The sequence below is a fragment of the Cupressus sempervirens genome, chromosome 4 (genome assembly GCF_028749045.1).
Source record: "Cupressus sempervirens isolate cs-2001-9-10 chromosome 4, ASM2874904v1, whole genome shotgun sequence".
Lineage (NCBI taxonomy): Eukaryota > Viridiplantae > Streptophyta > Pinopsida > Cupressales > Cupressaceae > Cupressus > Cupressus sempervirens.
The window spans coordinates 262,300,655-262,322,264 of NC_143121.1; the positions used below are offsets into that span (position 1 = coordinate 262,300,655).

General features: G+C 33.4%; 2 protein-coding genes across 3 annotated transcripts; both read right to left on the bottom strand.

Annotated features, from left to right (window-relative positions):
- Nucleotides 1-6,246: 6,246 nt before the first annotated feature.
- On the bottom strand, nt 6,247-8,017 carry LOC149561005 (putative UPF0481 protein At3g02645). Its single transcript, XM_089823716.1, has 2 exons — nt 7,421-8,017; nt 6,247-7,333 (listed from the first exon to the last, which is right to left on the bottom strand). The coding sequence occupies exons 1-2, from the start codon at nt 7,906-7,908 to the stop codon at nt 6,478-6,480; spliced, it is 1,344 nt and encodes a 447-aa protein (XP_089679842.1). The 5' UTR covers nt 7,909-8,017; the 3' UTR covers nt 6,247-6,477.
- A 6,375-nt stretch (nt 8,018-14,392) lies between these two features.
- On the bottom strand, nt 14,393-16,560 carry LOC149561006 (uncharacterized). Of its 2 annotated transcripts, none has more exons than XM_089823717.1 (2): nt 15,357-16,555; nt 14,393-15,095 (listed from the first exon to the last, which is right to left on the bottom strand). In XM_089823717.1, the coding sequence occupies exons 1-2, from the start codon at nt 15,795-15,797 to the stop codon at nt 14,478-14,480; spliced, it is 1,059 nt and encodes a 352-aa protein (XP_089679843.1). In that variant the 5' UTR covers nt 15,798-16,555; the 3' UTR covers nt 14,393-14,477. The 2 variants fall into 2 exon arrangements, with proteins under 2 accessions (XP_089679843.1, XP_089679844.1); XM_089823718.1 differs by having other exon boundaries at nt 14,706-14,818; nt 14,928-16,560.
- Nucleotides 16,561-21,610: the final 5,050 nt, after the last annotated feature.

Sequence of the window (21,610 nt, forward strand, 5' to 3'; positions counted from 1 at the left end):
ATTTTGAGGTAAAATATTTTATCAACCTATGTTTTCTTTTTTCTTTTGGTTTGCACATTATTTTTAAAAAATAGTAAAACAATATTATAAGTCTTATATTGGTATTTTGTTGTACATTTTATACATTAATTTAAATTTATATTGAATAAAGGTTTTGAACCAATGTGAAGCTCCATAATATTAACTAGAATTTAAAAAGTAAATAAATGATTATTATATTAATGTTCATTGTCAAATGGTCTTGAATATTAACAAGCATTTTGTTTTTGAAATAAAAGCAGCTGAAACAAGGGGGCTAGCCCATTACAAACAAGTTGGACGACTTTTAGAAGATAACCATTAGAACATAACTAACCCCAAATTCTTTTTAAAACAAAAATAGAAGTTTATACTATAATTATAAAAGTAACTATAGGCTTTAAACAAAATGCCTATTAACAAGCTAAAGTCACTTAACAAAAACAAAGGTGTGATAGCCTCAAAATTGAGAAAGCATGTAAACCAACAGATTAACAAAATGCAAAAAAAAAAAAGGGGGGGGAGCCCTTATGATTTCTTGACCTCTTTCTTCCCCAGAAGAACATTCACCTAGTCTTCCACTAGGAAGTCAAAAAGCAGCTTGGAGTCCTCCTTGGGCAGGTCCCCTTCGATATCCTTCAATAGGCACAAAATGGTAGGCACCACATGAGCGACTTTAACCATAAACTTGGTTAGCAGTCCCATTCTTTCCTCTAGTGCCTGGATTCTCTCCCATAGCTCATTACCAGCTTTATTCAAATTGCCTAGATGCCTATCCCTGCCCGCCTGAGTATCTTACACAACCAGGGGCTTAGTGGCCTTTCTGGAACTTACCTTAATAGGGGAGGAGATCGTAATGGGGGAAGGCATCTTGTCTACCATTTTGAGGAATTGATCTTTTATTAGGTCCACACACCTAGGCACAACTATCACCGAGACATATGACACCTCCTTATTCTCCTTGCCATTACCCGAGTTTAGCCTAGAGGAATAAAAAATCTCCTCTTCATCCTCCTTTGTACCTTCCACTCCAAAGTTAACAGTTTTCTCCTTCATTCTTCTTTTGTGGCAACCTAAATTGTTAGAAGCTGATTCCTCCTCTTGCAAGGCTCCCTCCCTTAACTTCCTCTTAGCCTGAGACTTATCCAACCTCATTGACCTCCTCCTTCCCCCTCTCTCCTCATCCTCTAACTCTATTTGCATGTTTTCCTTACCTTTTCCTTTTCTCCCCCTGGGGGATGGATTCACTAGGGACCCACTAGGAGAGGGCTAAGGGGTAGGGGTTCTAGGACTTGTAATCCTAAGGGGTACCTTTTGGGGCCTGGGGTTCGGGTGAACAGGAATATCAATTTCCACTATCCTAAGGGGACCAAGGAAAGGTGAAATTGATTTGAAATTGATACAACCTAAAAATTAAACCTCGGTGTAAAATAGTAAAATTAACCCCCCTTCTCATTTTATCTTTCACATCAACAATAGTATCCTCAAGATCATGCAACAAGAAGAAAAGAAGTGAAAGAAAATCTTGGTGTTGGAAATGATTAAGAAGAGGAAAATGGTAATAGTAGCAAACTCCATACCTTTCTTCCAAGGTAAGATATTTCATCAGAATTAGACAAACTTCGTTCCATGGGTCAGGTAGTTTCTCCCTCATGAAACTTTCTCTGTGCCGAATCGGTTCCTCACCCTCCACAAAGAAATGTTGCAGACTTGTTTCATCAGTCACCCATGTCACCTTCTTCCATTTTTTTCCCTTCATCGCCAAGCCCATTGCCATAGAAATCACCTCCTCTGAAATGTGAAATGAGATACCACTAATTGTCACTCTGCGATTCTCCCATGAGTTAACAAACTGCATAGAAAAATTATTGTCATGACCATTGAGAACGAGACAAAACCGCCCTCCTTTAGTAAGTCTAGACCAAGGGCTTCCTCACACTATCATCCATCATAGCCGGTTCAATGCACATCAAGTGACCTCCCATCTTTGTAATTTTTTCTCTCCTCTCTCTCTCTATTCAAAGTCCAGTCCCTAAAAAGACTTCACTCTTAGAAACATAAACCGATAAACGAAGATGATAATTAAAATTAATAGTAATAATGAATCCTACCAAATTGGTGAGAAAGATCACATGTCAGCTGCCATGATCTATCCCCCAATTGTTTCCATCATTCCCAACATGCCACAAATATTTTTAAAAAATTCTTTTTTCTGCACAACATACGATGATCCATAAAGGTAAACGAATAAAAAATCCCCCATTTTAAACTTCCAATTTTTGAGCCATGAGTTATAATTATTGCCCGTACCCAAGCCTTTTCTCCTTATCACATAAGCATCAAGTACATTTTGTCCCTGCTAGCTCAACAACACTATACAAAGTAATCAATTAGGATTCATCATTTTTTATTTCTTTATTCACTAACTCCCTTACCAAATATGGCAGAGTGTTCAAATTCCTCCAACCTCTTAGCCCTTCCAGCTTTAAGCCAATCACCGCCATACCATCAGCCACACTATTTCCCTCCCAAAAAATGTGATTCAAATCAAACCTATTGAGGGTGGCTAATAGGTACTTGATATCATTAATAACACTCTTGATAACCCATCCCTCCTGCATATTGCCTTTAACAATCTCAATAATGACTTTAGAATCACCTTCAACTTGTACATCCCACCATCCCACAGTTATGACTAACTTTATACCCTAGTATAGAGCCATCACTTCCACTACATTATTTGAAACTTTCCCTAATGGACCAGCATAACCCAATAGCATCATTCCCTTACAGTCCCTGACAATCCATCCTTCCGCCGATCCCTCCTTTTTGGTAGCACCATCAAAATTAAGTTTGACCCAGTTAGTAGGCAAGGGTTTCCATCAAGTTCTCTTTCCAACTATAAGATTAGAGTTTTCAACCTCCATAATCTCATCCATCAATGACCAGCACATCACAGTTCTAACCTCCAAGGTAGAAGGGGGAATGCTGGTTTTCTCTGATTGTTGCATCTAATGTTTTCAACCATCAATTTGAAGACCATATCAACCATGACCTTCACCTCCCTCTCCTCATTTCTAAACACCATATTTTTTCACTCCTTCAAAATACCCCAACACACCTAGGGGGGAATAATCTTCCACAAATTGATAAGAAAGGAGTGGGTGAAGGCCCTGCCAGTTCACCAAATGCCCCATATCCTCATTGAACACCCAATTCACCTCCAACTTCTGAAGAATTTTCCTGCACACCTTAGACTCAAAGTTGCAATGTAGGAATAGGTGGTTGATGCTCTCTTCCTCCCTCTTACACACACAACATCTATTAGGTATTTGGAACCCCCTCTTCCTCAAGTTGTCAATAGTGAGAATTTTCCCATGGATAGTGGTCCACCAGAAGATGCTAATTTTTGGGATTAAATGGTTAAACCAAACATTTCCCCAGTCATTAGGTTCAAGAGATTTATCGAACATTATCTTGTAGGAAAATTTACCTAAGAATTCCATAGCCAAGGTGGCCCTCCAAATGAACTCATCAATCCTATCTCTTACTTGAATCCTGTTTTCTTCTCGCAAAGAATTCAGCTCATCAGTTAGGTCCCTTCCTATCAAATCATTTTGTTGCAACCTCATCTTCTTCCATTTTCTTCTTGGGCCAATATAATTTGCAACCATACTACCCCCCATATCTTGGAGGTTATATCAAAGAGACCCAAACTTATTTTTTGACAAAGGTTTATCTATGAGCCATGGATCCTCCTAGAAATTGATCTGGTTGCCATTCCCCACAAGCCACCTTACTCCCTCCTTCAGAAGGGCTCTATTTCTCATGAACCCCTGATTTTAGAGCCCATAGGAAGATCATTTCTCTAGGTACAGTGAGAGAAATTAAGATTACCAAGGTACTTAGCTCTCATAATATTACACCAATTAGAATCTCATTTCATCAGATTCCACCCCATCTTTGTGAGAAGCACATTGTTCAAATCAGTCATCTTCCTAACTCCCAATCCTCCCCTATACTTAGGTTTACAAACTGTATCCCAACTGACCAAGTTTATTCTTATCTTCTTGCTTCCCCTAGACCAAAGGAAGTTACATTAAATTTTCTTCAATTTATTAGCCACACATCAAATAATTTTAAATAAGGATAGGAAGTACACAAGTAATCCTTAGAGAAAGGAGATCATAAGTTATAGTTTACCTGCACTACTTAGAGTTTTGCTTTTCCATCCAATTATCTTTTTCTCCATTCTTTCCAAAATGCTATTCCAGAAGTTATTACTAACCTCTTTCACAGTTAAAGGAAGATCCAAATAAGTATCTGATAACTCAACAACATTAAAAGCTAGAATATTAACAATTCTTTGTTGTAGGTCTAGAGGGGTATTAAAGAAGAACACTTTACTTTTGTCAAAATTGATCTTCTGTCCCGCATTCATAACATATATCTCCAACACTAACCTCCGAGCTCTTGCTTCACCCACCGAGGACTCCCCACTAAGGAAGGTGTCATCCACAAATTGCTGGATCACTTCAGAAGGTAAAGTGGATGCAGGTTTAATCCCTTTGATTATCCCCTCCTCCCACTTTCTCATGAACGCTCTCCCTAGAACTTCAACCACCATGATAAATAGGTAGGGAGAGATAGGGTCGACCTGCCTAAGATCTCTCCCCCCCAAAGTTTCCCCAAGATGACCCATTAACCATCACATAATAGTTAACAATTTGCACCATTGATTTTACCATTCTAATAACCTTTTGGCTTAGGCCAATCCTTTCCATAACTTTATACATGAAGGTCCAATTGATCCTATCATAAGCTCTAGAGATGTCCAATTTCAAGGCCATACCAAGGTTGCCACTTTTCTCCATGGAGTGCAAAACTTCATGCATTGTTATTGCTGCATCTAGGATTTTTCATCCTAGGACAAACCCATTCTAGATTTTCCCAATGAACTTATGTAGTAGCAGCTTCAACCTATTCACCAAAATTTTAGGTGGTGTTATGAAGGCTGATAGGTTTAAAGTCAGAAAGAACTTCTAGATCTTTTACCTTGGGAATTAAAGAAATGAAAGTTTTATTGAGCTATTTGAGAAGCTTCCTAGTCCTTAAGAAGTCATAGGCTACTCGAAGGAGATCTAACTTGATAATCTCCCAAAAGTGCTAAAAGAACACCGACGGGAAACCATCAGGACACGAGGATTTATAAGCTTTCATGGAAAACATAGCTCTATGGACTTCCTCCTTAGTCACCATTTGCAGAAGTTCTTCATTCTCTTCAACTGAGATCACCAAGGGCATAGTCTCAATCAACCACTTTCGGTCCTCCTCTCGAAAGTCCCTCTGTTCTTCCTTGAAAGAATTACTAAAGTAAGCCATCATCCAGTTCCCTATCTCTTTAGGTTTGTTCAGCTTCACATTATTTTCATCTTTAATGCTATCAATAGTGTTTCTCTATTTGTGGATTGAAGCATATCTATGAAAAAATGCAGTGTTCCTATCCCCCATTTTAAGCCATAACTCCCTTGATCTTTGTTTCTAGTAAATCTCCTCTCAACTCAAAGTTTTCTTCCAAACTTTCCTATACTTCCCCTCTTCTTGGATAATGGTATCTGTTGGTATGCCTTCCCCCATAGCTTTTTGGAGTTCAACTAACTTCCCTTCCACCTCCACCTTGGTCTTAAAAATGTCCCCAAAATACCTTTTTTTTCAGGGCACCACATTTCTCCTTACATTGTCTAGTTTAATAGAGAGTCTAGACATTGCTCTCCCTTCTATCCTTATCCCCCACCACTCAGCCACTCTAGAGCTAAAATTAGGATGGGATTGCCACATAATTTCATATCTAAAAGGTCTTGGCTAAAAGGTCTTGGCTCCCCCAAGGAATCTTCTTTACAATTGAAAAGGATTGGGGTGTGATCCAAAATTGCCCTGGGTAGTCCCATAAGAGAGGAGGAAGTTAATCCTTCCCACCTTGCCAGGACCAAAAGTCTATCCAATCTGACTTGGATCAGGTCAACACCTTTCTATTATTTGAACATGTAAACTTCACACCACACATCTCCATGTCAATTAAAAATATTTTGTTGTATGCCTTTCTCAATGCAAATAATATTTAATTATTTGAACTCTCATATCAATTAAAAATATTTTTTAGTAGATTACATGTCTAATTCTCTGAAAGCTCAATATTAGATCATGTATACTTAAACAAACAAATATATATTTTAGTTATATAAAAAATTATTAAATTTTATTTATTTATATTCAATAAAATCAATACAAATATAAAGATAAATACCACTATGTCACACTTGTTATCAAATTATTACAACTCTGGAGACACAGTAGCACCACCACTCCAAAACATTCCCAACACTACTTTACAATTACATCGCTAAAATCAATTTTAAGCAGCACTTGAGGCCAGAAGGCATCATGAGTTCAACACTAAGATTATTTCTTCTGACAAGGAGCAAAAGCACAGTATGTCTGTGCTGCGGTGAGGCCAATTACAAGAATCGCAGTCAGCAGCGCCACTGCCTTCCACGGTCTGGAAAGATGTTCCCCATGAAACTCAGCCCACATATTTCTGAGCTTACTCTTATAATAATTCTTGATTAGGGTTTCCCTAATTCCAGCTTTCACCTCCTGCGCATGCTCCAGAAACCCTGCGAAAAACATGGGCTTGGCCATGCCGTCCCACATCTTCGCGACGTACTCATCCGTGATCATCATGCTGTGCCTGTCGATGACATGGCTTTTTCGAAGCAGGGCAACGTCCTCTGGCGTGTCGATCAGGCAGTCCATCAGTTCAATGTACTGTGTCACATGTTTCGCCCGATTGGTGTCGTTGAATTCGAGCGCCAGCAGATTCCTCAGCATTACCTCTGTGTATGTGTGTGATATCACAATCTTTGGAAGAAAAAGAGTGTCTGAAAGCTTGTCAAACCTAATTTTTTCAGAGCCTGGTTTGAACTTGATTCCGGCTTTGGCGAGCTCTTTTGCATTGTATTTGTCCAGGAAATCTTCGTCGCCTCGTTTTGCTGGGTGACGAATGAAGAGAGCGAAGACGAAGGCAACCATGTCGTCTATAGTTGTCATGAAGCGCTCGTAGAAACTCGGATTCCTATCTTCTGTCTTGTGAATCTGCAAGAACGATAAGTATTTGTGCATGCAACCCAGTAGATGACTTTCTTCTTCGTAGGCACCACTCTCCACATCACGAGGTACTAGAAAGCAAGAGAGTTGAGATATTTGAGTCTTGAGAAACTCTCCAACTGTCGTGAAATTGAGATCACTATCTATTTCTCTGAGAAGAGAAAGAGGGATCTGATTTTCAAGCTTCATAATATCACATCTGATGCTTGTGAGCGTGGGGGTAAGAATTTCACCATACCTGCTGGTGTGTCTTAGAGTCGCTTCCCGTTGAAGAAGATGCAACCCATTTTTGAGAAACTGGTAGAGGAAGAGGGCGTCCACAGTCATCATCCACCCAAACTTTTCCCTGTCGTTGATCTTCCAGTCGTAGAACTGTTCAAATTCTGCCGATTTATTTTTTATTTTGGTGAAGAAGTCCACCACGGACTTGTTTTTTGTAGCATCTACTGTAGAGTTGAGCTTGTAAATATCCATCTGAGAAAGATGGTTGAGGGATGTGTGGTATGGCCCCATGGGTTCCTCTTGCAGAGAGCGGTGGTGGTAAGGGCCGAGAGAGAGCATCTGAGGAATGTATGCCTCTGTCTTTGCATTGATCAGAGCTCTGGACACCCTCATACTCGTTCTACTAACTCTACCGTCTTTCCTTTTGTCTTCGAGAAATTTTTGGACCTCCATTGTCCATTCCTCAGAAATCAGTTGTTTCTCTTCGTTTGCAGCTGCTGCCATTGAAAGCCACCAAAGCAAGAGATAGCTCTAGATAAGAAAACCACTGGAAGAAGGAAGAAGTTCAATCATTAATAAGATCAAAATTAGTATACAAGTTTTCTAATGCTTTTCGGGTGACCCAAGTAAAATCATGCCATTCTAGTAATTTACATTCTCTGAATTAGATTCTGACACCAATGCTAGGCGGGCTTTGGGCTTTCTTCCTGTCTGATAGAAATTTAATTGCGAGAGAATAAAGCTGTTTTTAAAAGTGTTTCATTCTTCTTCCACAAACATGCGAATAATTTTGTAAGCTAATGAGAAGAATTTTGTAACTTGATAAAACCAAATATTTGATTTGAGAGGAATGCTTTAAAGTGAGATGTTTTCATTTAGATTTATTCAAAAAAATGGCAAAGGATGCCGTTCGAAGACTGAGTATCAAGAAAAGAACACCATCATATAGTCATGATTAAATTATATTCTTTTCCTTTAAAGCCTTTCACCAACAACGGTTTTACACTATTCATATTATCTTTCATCTTTCCTCTAATCAAATATTGTGGATGATTGAAAACAAATGAAAAGTATTTTAGTAATACTTTAAAATACAAAGTAATAAATTATAAATAAATGCTCTTTTTACAATGATAAAAATAGCTGAGGGTTATTTGATATTTTTATATTTTTAGATCATATTTTTGTTTCCATCAAATCATTTTATGATATATAATTGAAAAGAAACTATAAATAATACTTTTAAAATTGAGAATAATGAATGATAAATCTGAAATATATAATTATATTTTTTAAATTGATATACATTCTAATCTATTCATAATCATAATAGGGCTATCATTAAGGTATAAAAAGCTATTTTTGGTCTTAGAACTCATTCAAAAGTTCATTTTTTCGCATTAATCTTACATCACCACTTTCTTTTGGGATGTTGAGACTCCTGTCTCACTTGATAAGAGTACTATTATCCTTAAAATGTACTATTCATGTATCTTCACTATCATGAGATAAGGATGCCTCTCCATCACTATTCTTAATAGGAGATTGGACAAAGTATTCTTGACTTTCCAAGCAATAAGGAAATTGATGCTTGTAATGATAGGAGGGTATGCCAACCTAGACCCACAAATAATCCTTGGAAGCTTCTTTGGAGGAGAAAAATATAAGGGAACTTCTATAGAGTTTTTAGTAATGCAAGCTTATGTTTAGGGTCAATTAGCTTGAGAAGTGGAGGCTTGAAAATAACCATGCTGAAATTGAACCATGTAGTTTCATTGCAAGATGTGTGTCAACATGTGAGCCTATAACCTAGAAAAAATTAAAATCTCACTTTTATTCATGTACAAAAAACCACAACCTACAAAAATATGAAATGTTTCTATTTAACCGATACCAAGAACTACAAGTTTTGAACTAGCAAACAATTCCAAAATGTTTATATTTCACCAATACCTTTTAACTATCATAAGAAGCTAAAAGGTCTATTAGGGTCCAAGAATATTTTAAAATATTTTTTATGGTTGAGTTTAAGGAGGGAGGTAGATCATAGGATTAAAATATAAGGATTCTCTCTAAACCTCTCTAGTTGCCCTACTATAATAGGGTTGAGTTCAAGTAAATGGAGATGTAAATACTCCATTGATGTTTTGGTTAAGTAAAGAAGTGATAAGAATTTTCATAGTTTGTTTATATCATATTTCGATGGAGATGAGAAGTTTTTCTTCCAGTCTTACTTCTATGTGAGGAAAATGGATTACATGTATTCTTTTAAAGATTTAAATTTTGTAATAGAATTCCTTAACATTGGTTGATGCCATTTGGGAACTTGGTTGTGCTTGGAAATAGAAGATTGAATTAATGATTTAAAATTAATTATGTCTCTAAGATATTGAATTCATTATGAAACAAAGATTGGATCATCAAGATCTTATGAGCTTGTATGGGTTTTTTGTTTCCCTTGCATCATGTCTACCTATAAAATTTTATCCAAAATGAAAAATTAAGTCAAAATTTATGATTATCAAAAGTCCATGCATCATTTTTTGGGACAAGTCTATTGTAAATAACTTCTTGAATATATCTTGGACCAGATTTGAGCATTAATTTCAGTGGTTTACCAAGTTTTCAATAATATGTCTAAATTTGGTATTATTGTCTATGTTATAAAAGTTAATTTTTAAACTCTTCCTAAGTCCACTACTAGCAAGGAAAAAACTCCTCTAAAATAATTTAACTTTTCAAGTTAATTGTGAGATATTCATAAGGTAGAATGTTGCATTTAGGTGCACATGAACAACTCATTTGAGATTTATTAATATATATCCTTTCTATTTCATTATCTTTTCTCACAATCTCTTTTTCAAAAAAAGGTATATTTCTTATGACGTGGGCCACAAAGATATTTTGGTTTGTAAGAATCATATTTGATTATAAACATAACTTTTATATGTGATTTGACACTTGTATTTTTAAATAATATTTACAAATGTTTCATTTATTTCTCCTTTCCATTGATCACATAAAAGCCACATCTTAATTGTTGGATATTATAAGATTTATTTTCTACAAATTTATCTCTTATGGAAAATGTTGTTTTCGATTAAGGGCTAAAACATGTTTTTCTATAGGGAACCCAAAACCTCAAAAGTTTTACAAGCATATTAAAGCTTTAAGGTTCCAACAAACAATAGTGCCTCAAAGACTTGCATGCCCATAGACAAAATAAGAAAGAACAAAACTACAACCAACGACTAGAGCATAAATAGAACAAAGAAAAAAACTAGAGGAATAAGGGAACCTAAACTAGAGCCTAAATAAGAGACATAACATTCTTCTTCAGCTCTTTTTGAATCTCTTTAATTCTATTTTCCACTTATTTGTTCTCATTCTCATGAGTGAGAAGGCTTTCCTTTTTCTTCTTGTACATACTAGTATGCATACATTTTCCTGGCCCAATAGATTTTCCTATTGAACATGTATCCTCAAGATCCAACACAAACATCAAACCATCAAAATTCCCTATTAGTCTATTCACAGTTTCTATGGTAGCTTATATGAAGATTTAGCAACTAGCAAGGACACATTTAATAACATTTTCCATTCTTTCAATTTCCCCCTACAACAACTCATTAAGATTGTCATTACTCTTCACTTCATCCTTTTCCTTCAAAAATCTATTAGCATCGCTTGTCTATAGCTCTTCAAGTTTAGCCTCAAGGGATTTGTATTTCTTGAATTGGGGATCTTGAAATAATTGAAGGATCCTTTTTCAAGCCTAAAATTGTACAAGGAGATAACTTTTGTAGTTTGAAGCACCACAAATGATGGATCAACACTAACATCCCTAAGGTCCTCATCTAAAATTTTGGAATTGATTTCCCCAAGATTAATAGCTTAAGCATATGAATGCATATTTTTTTAATTCTATTTGTCCTTAACCCCTTTCTCATTATACTTTTCAAACTAACTAATACTCTCCATCAATTTTTCAACCAAGGTAGTGGGAGACATCTAGATATCATAGTTAAGTGATTCATCATAATCCATAGCCACATTCTCTTCTCCAACAATGTCCTCTTGGATACTAGGTTTCTCTACTTCAATGTTAACAATAGACATATGAACATTATTCTATACAAAGAAAGATGAAGTAGGAGAGGATGGATTTTCCATGGAAAAAGTCTAAATATTATTTCTTGTTAGCTTTAAGATATATCTCTTCTTCTCTAGAGAAAGTGATATAAAATATAGGGTTTTTATTTCCTAGGAACCACTAGGAACATCAAGGTCTTTCTTTATATGTATTGAGAAATTGATAAAAATATTTGATCTCCTTTGTTTGAAAATAAATAATACAATTATTGTAATACTTGATAAAGTTAGGGTAAAATGAAACCCAATGGAAATCCGATATGAAATTGTGTCCTAGTTTCTAATAATATGTATCTATAATATTATAAAGGTGGAAATTTTGACTACGATATATTTTCAAAAATGGAACTTTTTTGTATTTATAAAAAATATGTATCTATCTATATCTATTGTATAAATAAATAAAATTCCCTACTTGGTGGTTATTTATTATTATGTTAGAAATGATTTTGGAAGGATCCTAAACCTTGTTATAGTGAAAAAGAAACAAAAAAAAACACTAGAAAAGACAAGAAGACAAAGTCACCAAATCCAAGCATAAAGAGTTTTTGAAAGGAACCTAGAAATTTTAGGGATTTTGAAAGGACCCTAAACCTTTTGCAAAAATACCTATACTCATAACTTCTTAAATAACCAACTACAATGAGATGATAATTTTCAAGGTTTGCAAAATCATCTAAATATGTTTCAAACTAGAATCAATGCCCTCTCTTCTACACTTGAAGTGAAACACCCACTAGTCATATACTTCCTCACTATCAAGACTCCACTCAACCTCAAAAGGAGAGAAATCCTCCTTGACTAGAACTATAGAGGAAAAGGAAAAAAAATTGGGGTAAATAAAGAATTCTTCCTACCATACCTTGAGGAACTAAATAAAGGAACACCAAGATTCTAGAAAGAGGTTCAATCTAATCTAAAACAAAATAAATCAAGATTGGGCCCACGAAAACTAACAACACAAAAACATTAACTTAACAAAAAAGAACTCTAAAATTTAGAGGATAAACACCCTAGTAAGCTAGCAAGTCTAGAATAGGGGTAAAAACCTTAAACTAGCCACCACAGAGTAAGTCAACAAAAACCTTTCTCAAAATATCCTAAAAAGTGGGCCATTTTTTTCCCCATATAGTTCTACAATTCCTTTAAAAATAAAGGGGGAAGAGAACTCCCTAAATATTCCTTAGAAGACCCAGAAGAAAAAAGAATCCCCATCACAATAGTATTAACCTTAGTGACAATGACTATCCAAGACAACAACCATAAGACTACATAATTATCTTGACTTGATCGACTTCCTCTAAGATTTGAATGACAATCATTCATATCTAAAGGCACCAGATCAGGAAAGGAAACAAAGATTCAATTATATCCACCACCATTAACAATAGAAATGAGAATCGCTTGGCCAATAAGGAGCCAAATTTTTCTATCCTAAAAATAACTATTTTAAGACTAGCATTCACCCCTTCAACAATAGTCACTAACCAAATATTGAAATTGGTGAGAGGAGTGTATGAAGTAGTGTGTCACCCTCCTATATCAAAGATGCAAGATAACTAGATGCTTCTAAACCCTTTTCAAGGATAAGAAGAGGAGCCAACCAACTATCACTATTCACTAAGACTGTATATCCATACAAATGATATAATTGAGGAACCTCTAGGGCCCTAGAGTCTCTATTCACACCACACATCCTCTTTATAAATCTTATCCAACTTAGTATCCTAAAAAAAATTGTGCTCCTTAAAAAAGTGATAGTGATCCTAGAAGAAATTAGTGAGGCTAAAGAAAAGGACATTAGAAAATATTTAACAATACCAAAGGAGGAGACGATGCATAACCACCCTCATCCCAGTCACTACAACACCATTGAATAGTACCCATAAACCCCAAAGGTTGGGAAGAAGAAAAAATCTCATTAAGATCTCTAAGAACATTTTTTAGACTGAAGCCATTAGACAAGAGCAACAATGACACCCAAACTATGAAGCAAAAATTTGTGTTGTTATAATTCCACTGTTGTTGTTGTTGGGGCCTTGTTTTGAGTTTTTATAGTCTATCAGGTATGGATTGGTATGCTACAACTATGACATCACAATATCAATAATAGAAGAGATCCTAGAGGATGTGACTATCTTAGTAATATAAACTATAATATGATGAATCCATTAAATATATAGACTCCACATGCTACAAAAACAAGTACAAGAACCTTCAATATTGGCATCTACATTTCTCCTTGCATCTCTTGATACCAAGGCTGGCACACCCTGATTAGATAATAATTTTCTACCCCTTGTTGATGGTCATCTATATTACTATGTGAGATGAAAAAAAAAGTTTAGTTTTTTTCTCCATTTTATCACATTTCTATATAGTTTTTGTATTCTAATTCTCTAGCTCTTTCTAAAGAATCTTCAACATCTTAAATTTTTCGTAGTTGTATAAGCTGTATACTTTATGATACTCTATAATTTATTGAAGATTTGGGCATGGGTTTCTTTATCTTATCACATGTTTGCTTTTAGAGTGGTTGGGATGTTCCTTCATATAACATTTTGATCATCATTTTAATTATAACTAGAATAAGCAATTTTGACCATCAGTTTAATTATGACTAGAATAATTAATACAGTAACCCTAATTATATGTGAAGAAGATAGGTATTGGTCCTATTTCGATTATTATCAACAAATTCCTCGCAACAACATTAAATTATACTCAACGACATCTACATACTATCTCATCTTTTGACTAAAAGAAAAGAAGGAAGCATTATAAACTCAATCAAAGTAATGTTCCTTTTTTCTAGTACATTGATCATTCATCAATAGGTATAAAAAAATTCCATTTGACTATACGTACACTAGTGTAGAATAATAATACAACTCCAATCTGCCCCGTTCTTCAATCCTAACTTAAAATCTGAACGGTTTACAGACATGCATGTCCCACCAATTTCTGATCTTCCTTTTGTAATAATTCTTGATCAACGTTTCACTGATTGCAGCTTTAACGACATTAGGCTCTTCCACAAACTCACAAAATAACAAAGTCTTGGCAATCCCCTCCCACATTTTCACCACATACTCATCCGTTGTGCTCAAGCTGTGCCGATCAATGATGTTGCATTTTCGGAGCAGAATAACATCCTCTGCTGTGTTAATGAGGCAGCTCATCAATTCCACGTACTGTGTCACATTCTTGGGCCGATTGGGGTCGTTGAATTCCAGTGCAAGCAAATTCCTCATCAATACTTCTGTATAGGTTTCTGCTATTACAATCTTGGGAAGAAAAAGAGTATTTGAAAGCTTATCAAATTTTAATTTACAAGACACCTTGGCCAATGATTTGAACTTTATTCCTACCTTGACGAGCTCTTTTACATTATATCTATCAACGAAATCTCCACGGCCTTCTTTAGCTGGGTGAGGAAAAATAAAACCAAAGGCGCCTGCAACCTTGTTGTCAAGAGCTCTTCCAAATCCAGTACAATCCCTTAGCTTATCTTCTTCTTCTTCTTTTGGATTATTGTTCTGCAAGAAGGATGAGACATATTTGTGCAGGCAAGCTAACAGATGGGGCTCATCTACATAATCAATGTTCAAGTCATTATACAATTGAAAGCATGAGAGATGAGGAATATCAGAGTTGAGACAAGACCCAAGTGTCTTGTTGTGTAGAGTACTATCTATTTCAAAGAGAAGGAAAAGGGGGATTTGATTTTCCAACTTCACAATATCACATTTGATACTTGAAACTTCTATAGGCTGAGTTTCATTGTTTCTTTCACTCACCTTGCTTTGATGAGGATCATGGTGCCCATTAATGATAACTTGGTAGAGAAAGAATCCATCCATCATCATGGTCCTAGCGAATTTTGTTTGGTCATCGATTTCAATCTTGTAGAACTGCTCAAAATCCGAGGCCATCTCCTTTACATGATCGAGGAAGTAGTCGAAGAGAGTGGGCTTGTCTTTCGTTGCATCTTTCGCAGAGTTGAGCTTGTAAGAATCCATGACATCTTCTTTTAGAGAGCTCTGGTGGTATGGTCCAAGAGAAACCATTTGAGGAACATATGCCTCTGACTTGGCTTTAAGCAGAGCCTTGTGCACTTTCAGGCTTGTTATAGTTACCGTTTCCTCTCTCTTTTCTACATGCTTATCATCTTCCACAGCCAACCCAGCTCCATAATCTATCTCGTCCTCGTCAGAGTCAGATGAATTTGTTGACGACATCGAGAAATGAATACTCAATTCTTAAATTATGGGTTTCGCATAAGATTGGCGTTGGTATACAAGTTATACGTGGGTGTATGCTTTTCTTGTGAGCCAAGTAAGTGCCACTTCCTTACTTTACTCGTTTATCCTACTCATGGGTATAACCTCATCTGTCCGGCAATCTCTTTTGAAGAAAGTAAATTTGATTTCTGATGAGATGTGAAATAGCAGGGATGGCTAGAAAATTAGGAATACATTTTCTATTTGGTTTGATTTCTAGACTAAAAGTGTTAAATAGTCAAAATTACCTCATATTTCCAATATTTTCCAATATTTTCCTTGATGTATGATACTTAAGAATGGCCTCCAACATCACCATCCAACCGAACTTTTGGTTGTTATTGATCTTCCAGTTGTAGAAAGATAGTTTTGGGATCTGTATCGACACCATTTGAGAAAGTTTTTGCCCCTGGCTTTGCATTAATGAGGAACCCACATACTTGCTCTACCAACGGTCACACACTAATCAGAGCGTATAGTATTTCTTGTTTGCTTCGACCAATTTATCGTCCTCCATTGTCCATTCTTCAGAAATTAGTTGTTTCTCTTCTTGCAGGTTCTGCCATCAAAAACGACGAAATGGGGGAATGCCTGTAAAGAAATAAACCACCTTAAGATTTAAATGGGTGTGTGCTTTCCGTGCCACCCAAGGAATGCCATTCTTGTGAAATTTCTTGTTATTGGATGAGATCCTACCACCAGAGCAATCATATCTTTCACGTATTTGGTAGTTATGCTTTACTTGCTGTATCGGCAAGAATTTAACTAGAAGGGAATAAAGCTCACTTCGAAAGTATTTCATTGGGCTAATAGAAAACAATTTGAGAGAATGTTCTAAAGTGCATTGATTTGTAATCGATCTATTTTATATACGATACATTGATGTTCTAATTAAGTGCCATTCCAAGACTAGATATCAAAAAGAGCACAATCATATCATTGCAAGCCTAAAAGGGCACATCATAGCATATGATGAAAAGACTAAAAGAGACAACCATATAATGGCAATGACTCATTGCGAATTTTTTTTCTCTAATAAAGCCTCTAGACCTAACCAATTTAAACTTTCATAACTATCATTTTTATCCCTCTTTTATTAAAGTTTCTTATGCTAAGTGAATAAAAAGAAAAGAAATTTATATAAGTTTAATTTAATTATTTGATATAAATAGATGTAGATATTTAAATATGAATTTTACATTGATAAAAAAATAATTCATATTTATCTAGATATCTTTTACATCTTACTTTAATTTTATAAAAGGATTTTTATATTATATATTTGAAAATAAACTAAAAATAACAAATTTAAATATTAAAATTTTATTATTATTTTTAAATGATAAAGATAAATTAAAACTATTAATGATCATAAAGAAATCATTTTATATTATCTTAGAAAAGAATGCTAACTTTAATATATGCTTTTTATATTATATATTTGAAAATAAACTAAAAAATAACAAATTTAAATATTAGAATTTTATTATTATTTTTAAATGATAAAGATAAATTAAAACTATTTATGATCATAAAGAAATCATTTTATATTATCTTAGAAAAGAATGCTAACTTTAATATATGCTTGCTAAATAACCTTGATCATATTATATTTTAACTAACCCACTAATAAAGCTAACCAAATCACTTGTCAATAAATATTGAAAACAATGAACAATCTTGCAATATGCCTATATATTACTACACATGAAACTTTGCAAATTCACCTCTTCTTTTTACAGTATCATGATACTTCCAATCATGGCATCTTGCTTTCACAGTTGTTCTTCATTATTATTTTTCTTTTCCCAATGACACTAGTGGAGAAATATATGCATATAAAATTGAAAAGGTGTTGAAGATGAGTAAAGTAGTCCAAAGAATTTGGGTCTTGAATAAGGTTAATATTAATGTACAAGTTTTATAAAACGAAGGAATGCTTTTCACACAAAGGCAATCAAGTATTTCCCATCATTGCTAGCTAGAGAATAAAATTAGCTTAAAAGATAATAGTTTTTGGTAAAGAGTACAACCATTGATATTCCTTTGTATTAGTCCACAAATTAAGGATGAATAAGTGAATATATTGATTTTCATGAGTTATTTTAAGTAAGATACATTTACATTTTTTAGAGAGTACATTTAAAAGTTTTATTTTATTGTTGATTTTTCATTGTGGTTTTATGTCAAAAAGAAGCAAAATTTAGTCTCGTATTTTTAATAGTATCATAAAGTTTGACTTCATTAAAAAAAATCAAGAAAATGAGGAATTAATTCATAATGATAAGTAGGAGACAATTTCCATAGCAAGTCAAATTGTGTTATTGCTATCAAGATTTAAATATGTGATTTTGAGTCAAACTTATTGACCCATGTTTCATGAGTAGAGATTCAACATGAATCCATCTCTCATGAGAATAAATGGAACACTTAATTCATAAATGGAACTTTAATGTGAACCCTAATTATGTCGAGAGGCATTCTATACAATGGCAACACAAATGCCCAGCATGGGAATATGCCAAAAAGGATTCTTCATCAATAAAATAGATCTGGGTGCGGTTACAAAATTTTAAATCATAAAATAAAAAGACATTCCCAAAATAATAGCTGGCTAAAATAATAGGAAGCCAAATGGAGGCCAAAATAATAGGCCCAAATAAATAGGACCTTGAAAATGTAGGACCGGAAAAAATAGGGCCCAAAAAATATGCCCCTAAAAAATAGGGCCTGAAAAAAAAGGGCCGAAATAATTTCAATATGATTTACTTTTTTGTTAAATATAATTTTTCACGCACATTCATGCTTATATTTTGTGGGGAGTGAGGGAATTTGAAACAAATTCATGGAATGTTAAGAGACATCCATTGGGGGATATGCGGAGCCTCTCACAAGTTATAAAACAAAGGCTCCTCATTTTATTTTCATTTTATGTTTTTGCAGGAAGGAAGAGGTGGAGATTATTGGAGGACTAGATTGGAGTTTTTGAACAAGAGTAGATTGAAGTTTTGGAGTGATTTTTTTGTAAGTGAGATTTCTATTTGTAATTTAGATTTTCATTTGGATTTAGATGTAGATGTAGATGTACATTCAAAATTAGTTATAATATTCTACTTTGATTTAGATTTAAATTTTAATTAGTTTCATTTAGATTTAGAATTCTATTCAAATTTGTTTAGGCTTGCATTTAATAGTTTAGTTTTGCATGTTTGATTGAGATTTAGATTTGCATTCAAAATCTATTTGATTTATATATTTTATAAAAAAATTCATTTCATATTTTAAAAGTGCATGTTTTAAATTAGTTTTAGATTTGCATGCTTCATATTAGTTTTAGATTTGCATATTTCAAAATAGTTTTGGTTTGCATGTTTTAAATTTGAATGTTTCATAATAGTTTTACATTTGCATGTTTCAAAGTATTTATATTTTCATGTTTCAAAGTATAATTTTATCATTAATGTGGATGACAATGCCACCATATCAATACAATTTGTATTTTATTAAAGCTAATGATTTATTTAGAGTAGATGAATAATATATTTAGTATATATTTTATCAATTATTAAATTGTAAAATAGAAAAATATTCTCAAAATAATAGCTAGCCAAAATAATATGAAGCCAAATGGATGCCGAAATAATAGGGCCTGAAAAAGGGGCCAAAAAATAGGACTTGAAAAAATAAAGCCGAAACAATAGAACCCAAAAAAATAGGACTAAAATAATTTCATTAAATTTTTAAATACAAAACATTTTCTTTTTGTTAAAAATATTTTTGCATGCACATTCATGCTTTTTTTTTTGTGGGGAGTGGGGGAATTTGAAACAAATTCATGGAATGACAAAAGACATCTATTGGGGGATATGAGGAGTCTCTCATAGGTTATAAAATAAATGCTTCTCATTTCATTTTCATTTTGTGATTTTACAGGGAGGAAGAGGTGGACATTATTGGACCAAACTAGAGTTTTTGAAGAAGAGTAGATCAAAGTTTTGAAGTAATTTTTTGCATGTGAGATTTCCATTTTAATTTTAATTTTTTAATTTAGTTTTGCATTTAGATTTAGATTTAGATATGTATTTAGATTTAAATGTAGATTTAGTTTCAAAATTAGTTATAATATTCTCCTTTGATTTAGATTTCAATTTCAATAAGTTTCATATAGTTTAGCCTTGCATGTTTGATTTAGATTTAGAATTCAAATTGATTCAAAATCTATTTGATTTAGATATTTGGTAATACATTTCATTTGCACATTTTTAGTGTCCATGTTTCAATTTAGTTTTACATTTGCATGTTTCATATTAGTTTTATATTTGCATATTTCAAAATATTTATATTATTCATGTTTATAATTAAAATTTATCATTAATGTAGATGGCAAGGTCACCTTATCGATAAAATTTGTATTTTTTTTAAGTTCATGATTAATTTAAAATAAACTAATCATATATTTAGTTTATATTTTGCCATTATTTAATTAGATTATGTATGTGTTTTATTTAAATATTTTTATAGTATATATAGATTTATATTAATATTTATGTTTGTAATATTTGAAAAGTGGAAGGCAATGCCACCATATTTCAAACATTACAATCTAACTATTTCATTTGAAATTGTTTTGATTTTGATTTATGTTATTTTGAACATTATTCATTTCAAATCATTTATGTTAATTATTAATACTTTTTAATTTTAATAATTTCTATATGTTGATGTTTGTTTATAAGTTTGCAGGTTACTATTTGAGTTATGGATGCCTCAAATAGAGAATCAAACATTACTTGATACTAGCCTGACTACTTCAATGACCTTAAATGATTTCTTTGAGACTAAGTTTGACAAATGCCTACAAATAATTAAAGAGATGTGTAAAACTATAATTAAAGTTGTGGAGAACGCAATATTTCCAATTGACTATGTTGAGGAAATGGAAGGAATGCATATGAAAGATGCATAAAAATTCCTACGTGATACATTTACAAAAGTGGATGGGTTTCCCTCAATGATGAAAGAATTCTTTCACAATAATTTTTCAAATAAAGGTCGCAAAATAATCCTAATAATTGAAGGATGTGACATGTATTTACACCATTACAAAGATTTTTTTTTGTATATACTTCATTCTTGTCTCCGGTTTCAAAATTTCACTTCTAATTAGTTGTATTGGCAGTTTTGTTTCCCCATTGTTCTATGTAACTTTCATGAAGAAGAGAACAAGAAAAAATAAATTTATTGTTGTACAAAAAATTTCTTCAATGGATGTGACTACTAAATATGTTAATTAAGAAAGAAAATCATAAGTCTAAATAGATGTCCTTAATGATAGGCATATTTATTATTTACAATTTTTAATCATTGCAATAAAAATTGCATTAGCATTATTAAAAATTCAACAAAATATATTGTTCTCACATCATCATGGAGAAATAATTTCCATAAAATTGACTCTTTTATATTCTTTCACACTTTTTACATCATCTAAAAAAGTTGTGTTGGGACTTATAATTTCCCTTTCATTAATTAAAATTTCTCCACTATTAGAGTCATTTGTATAACATATATCCCAAATTTGACCATAGTTGTACTTCAAATACTCCAACACTAACCTAAATCTCATATTTCCCTTAACCGTCTCCCTTATTTTAGTGCAACATTTAACCACTTATTAACCCTAACCATAACATTGAGTGTCATATAAATGAAATTGTAAACCTTGGATCCTAACTCTTACTCTTACTCTATATATGATTATACTAAGCATT

Excerpts from the sequence above, each read along its gene's own strand:
- LOC149561005 (XM_089823716.1), bottom strand. The coding sequence starts at position 7,908 with ATGGCAGCAGCTGCAAACGAAGAGAAACAACTGATTTCTGAGGAATGG. Across the intron at positions 7,334-7,420 it reads ACTCTAAGACACACCAGCAG|AGAAATAGATAGTGATCTCA; the intron begins GTATGGTGAAAT and ends TTCTCTTCTCAG.
- LOC149561006 (XM_089823717.1), bottom strand. The coding sequence starts at position 15,797 with ATGTCGTCAACAAATTCATCTGACTCTGACGAGGACGAGATAGATTAT. Across the intron at positions 15,096-15,356 it reads ATGATCCTCATCAAAGCAAG|AACAATAATCCAAAAGAAGA; the intron begins GTGAGTGAAAGA and ends TCCTTCTTGCAG.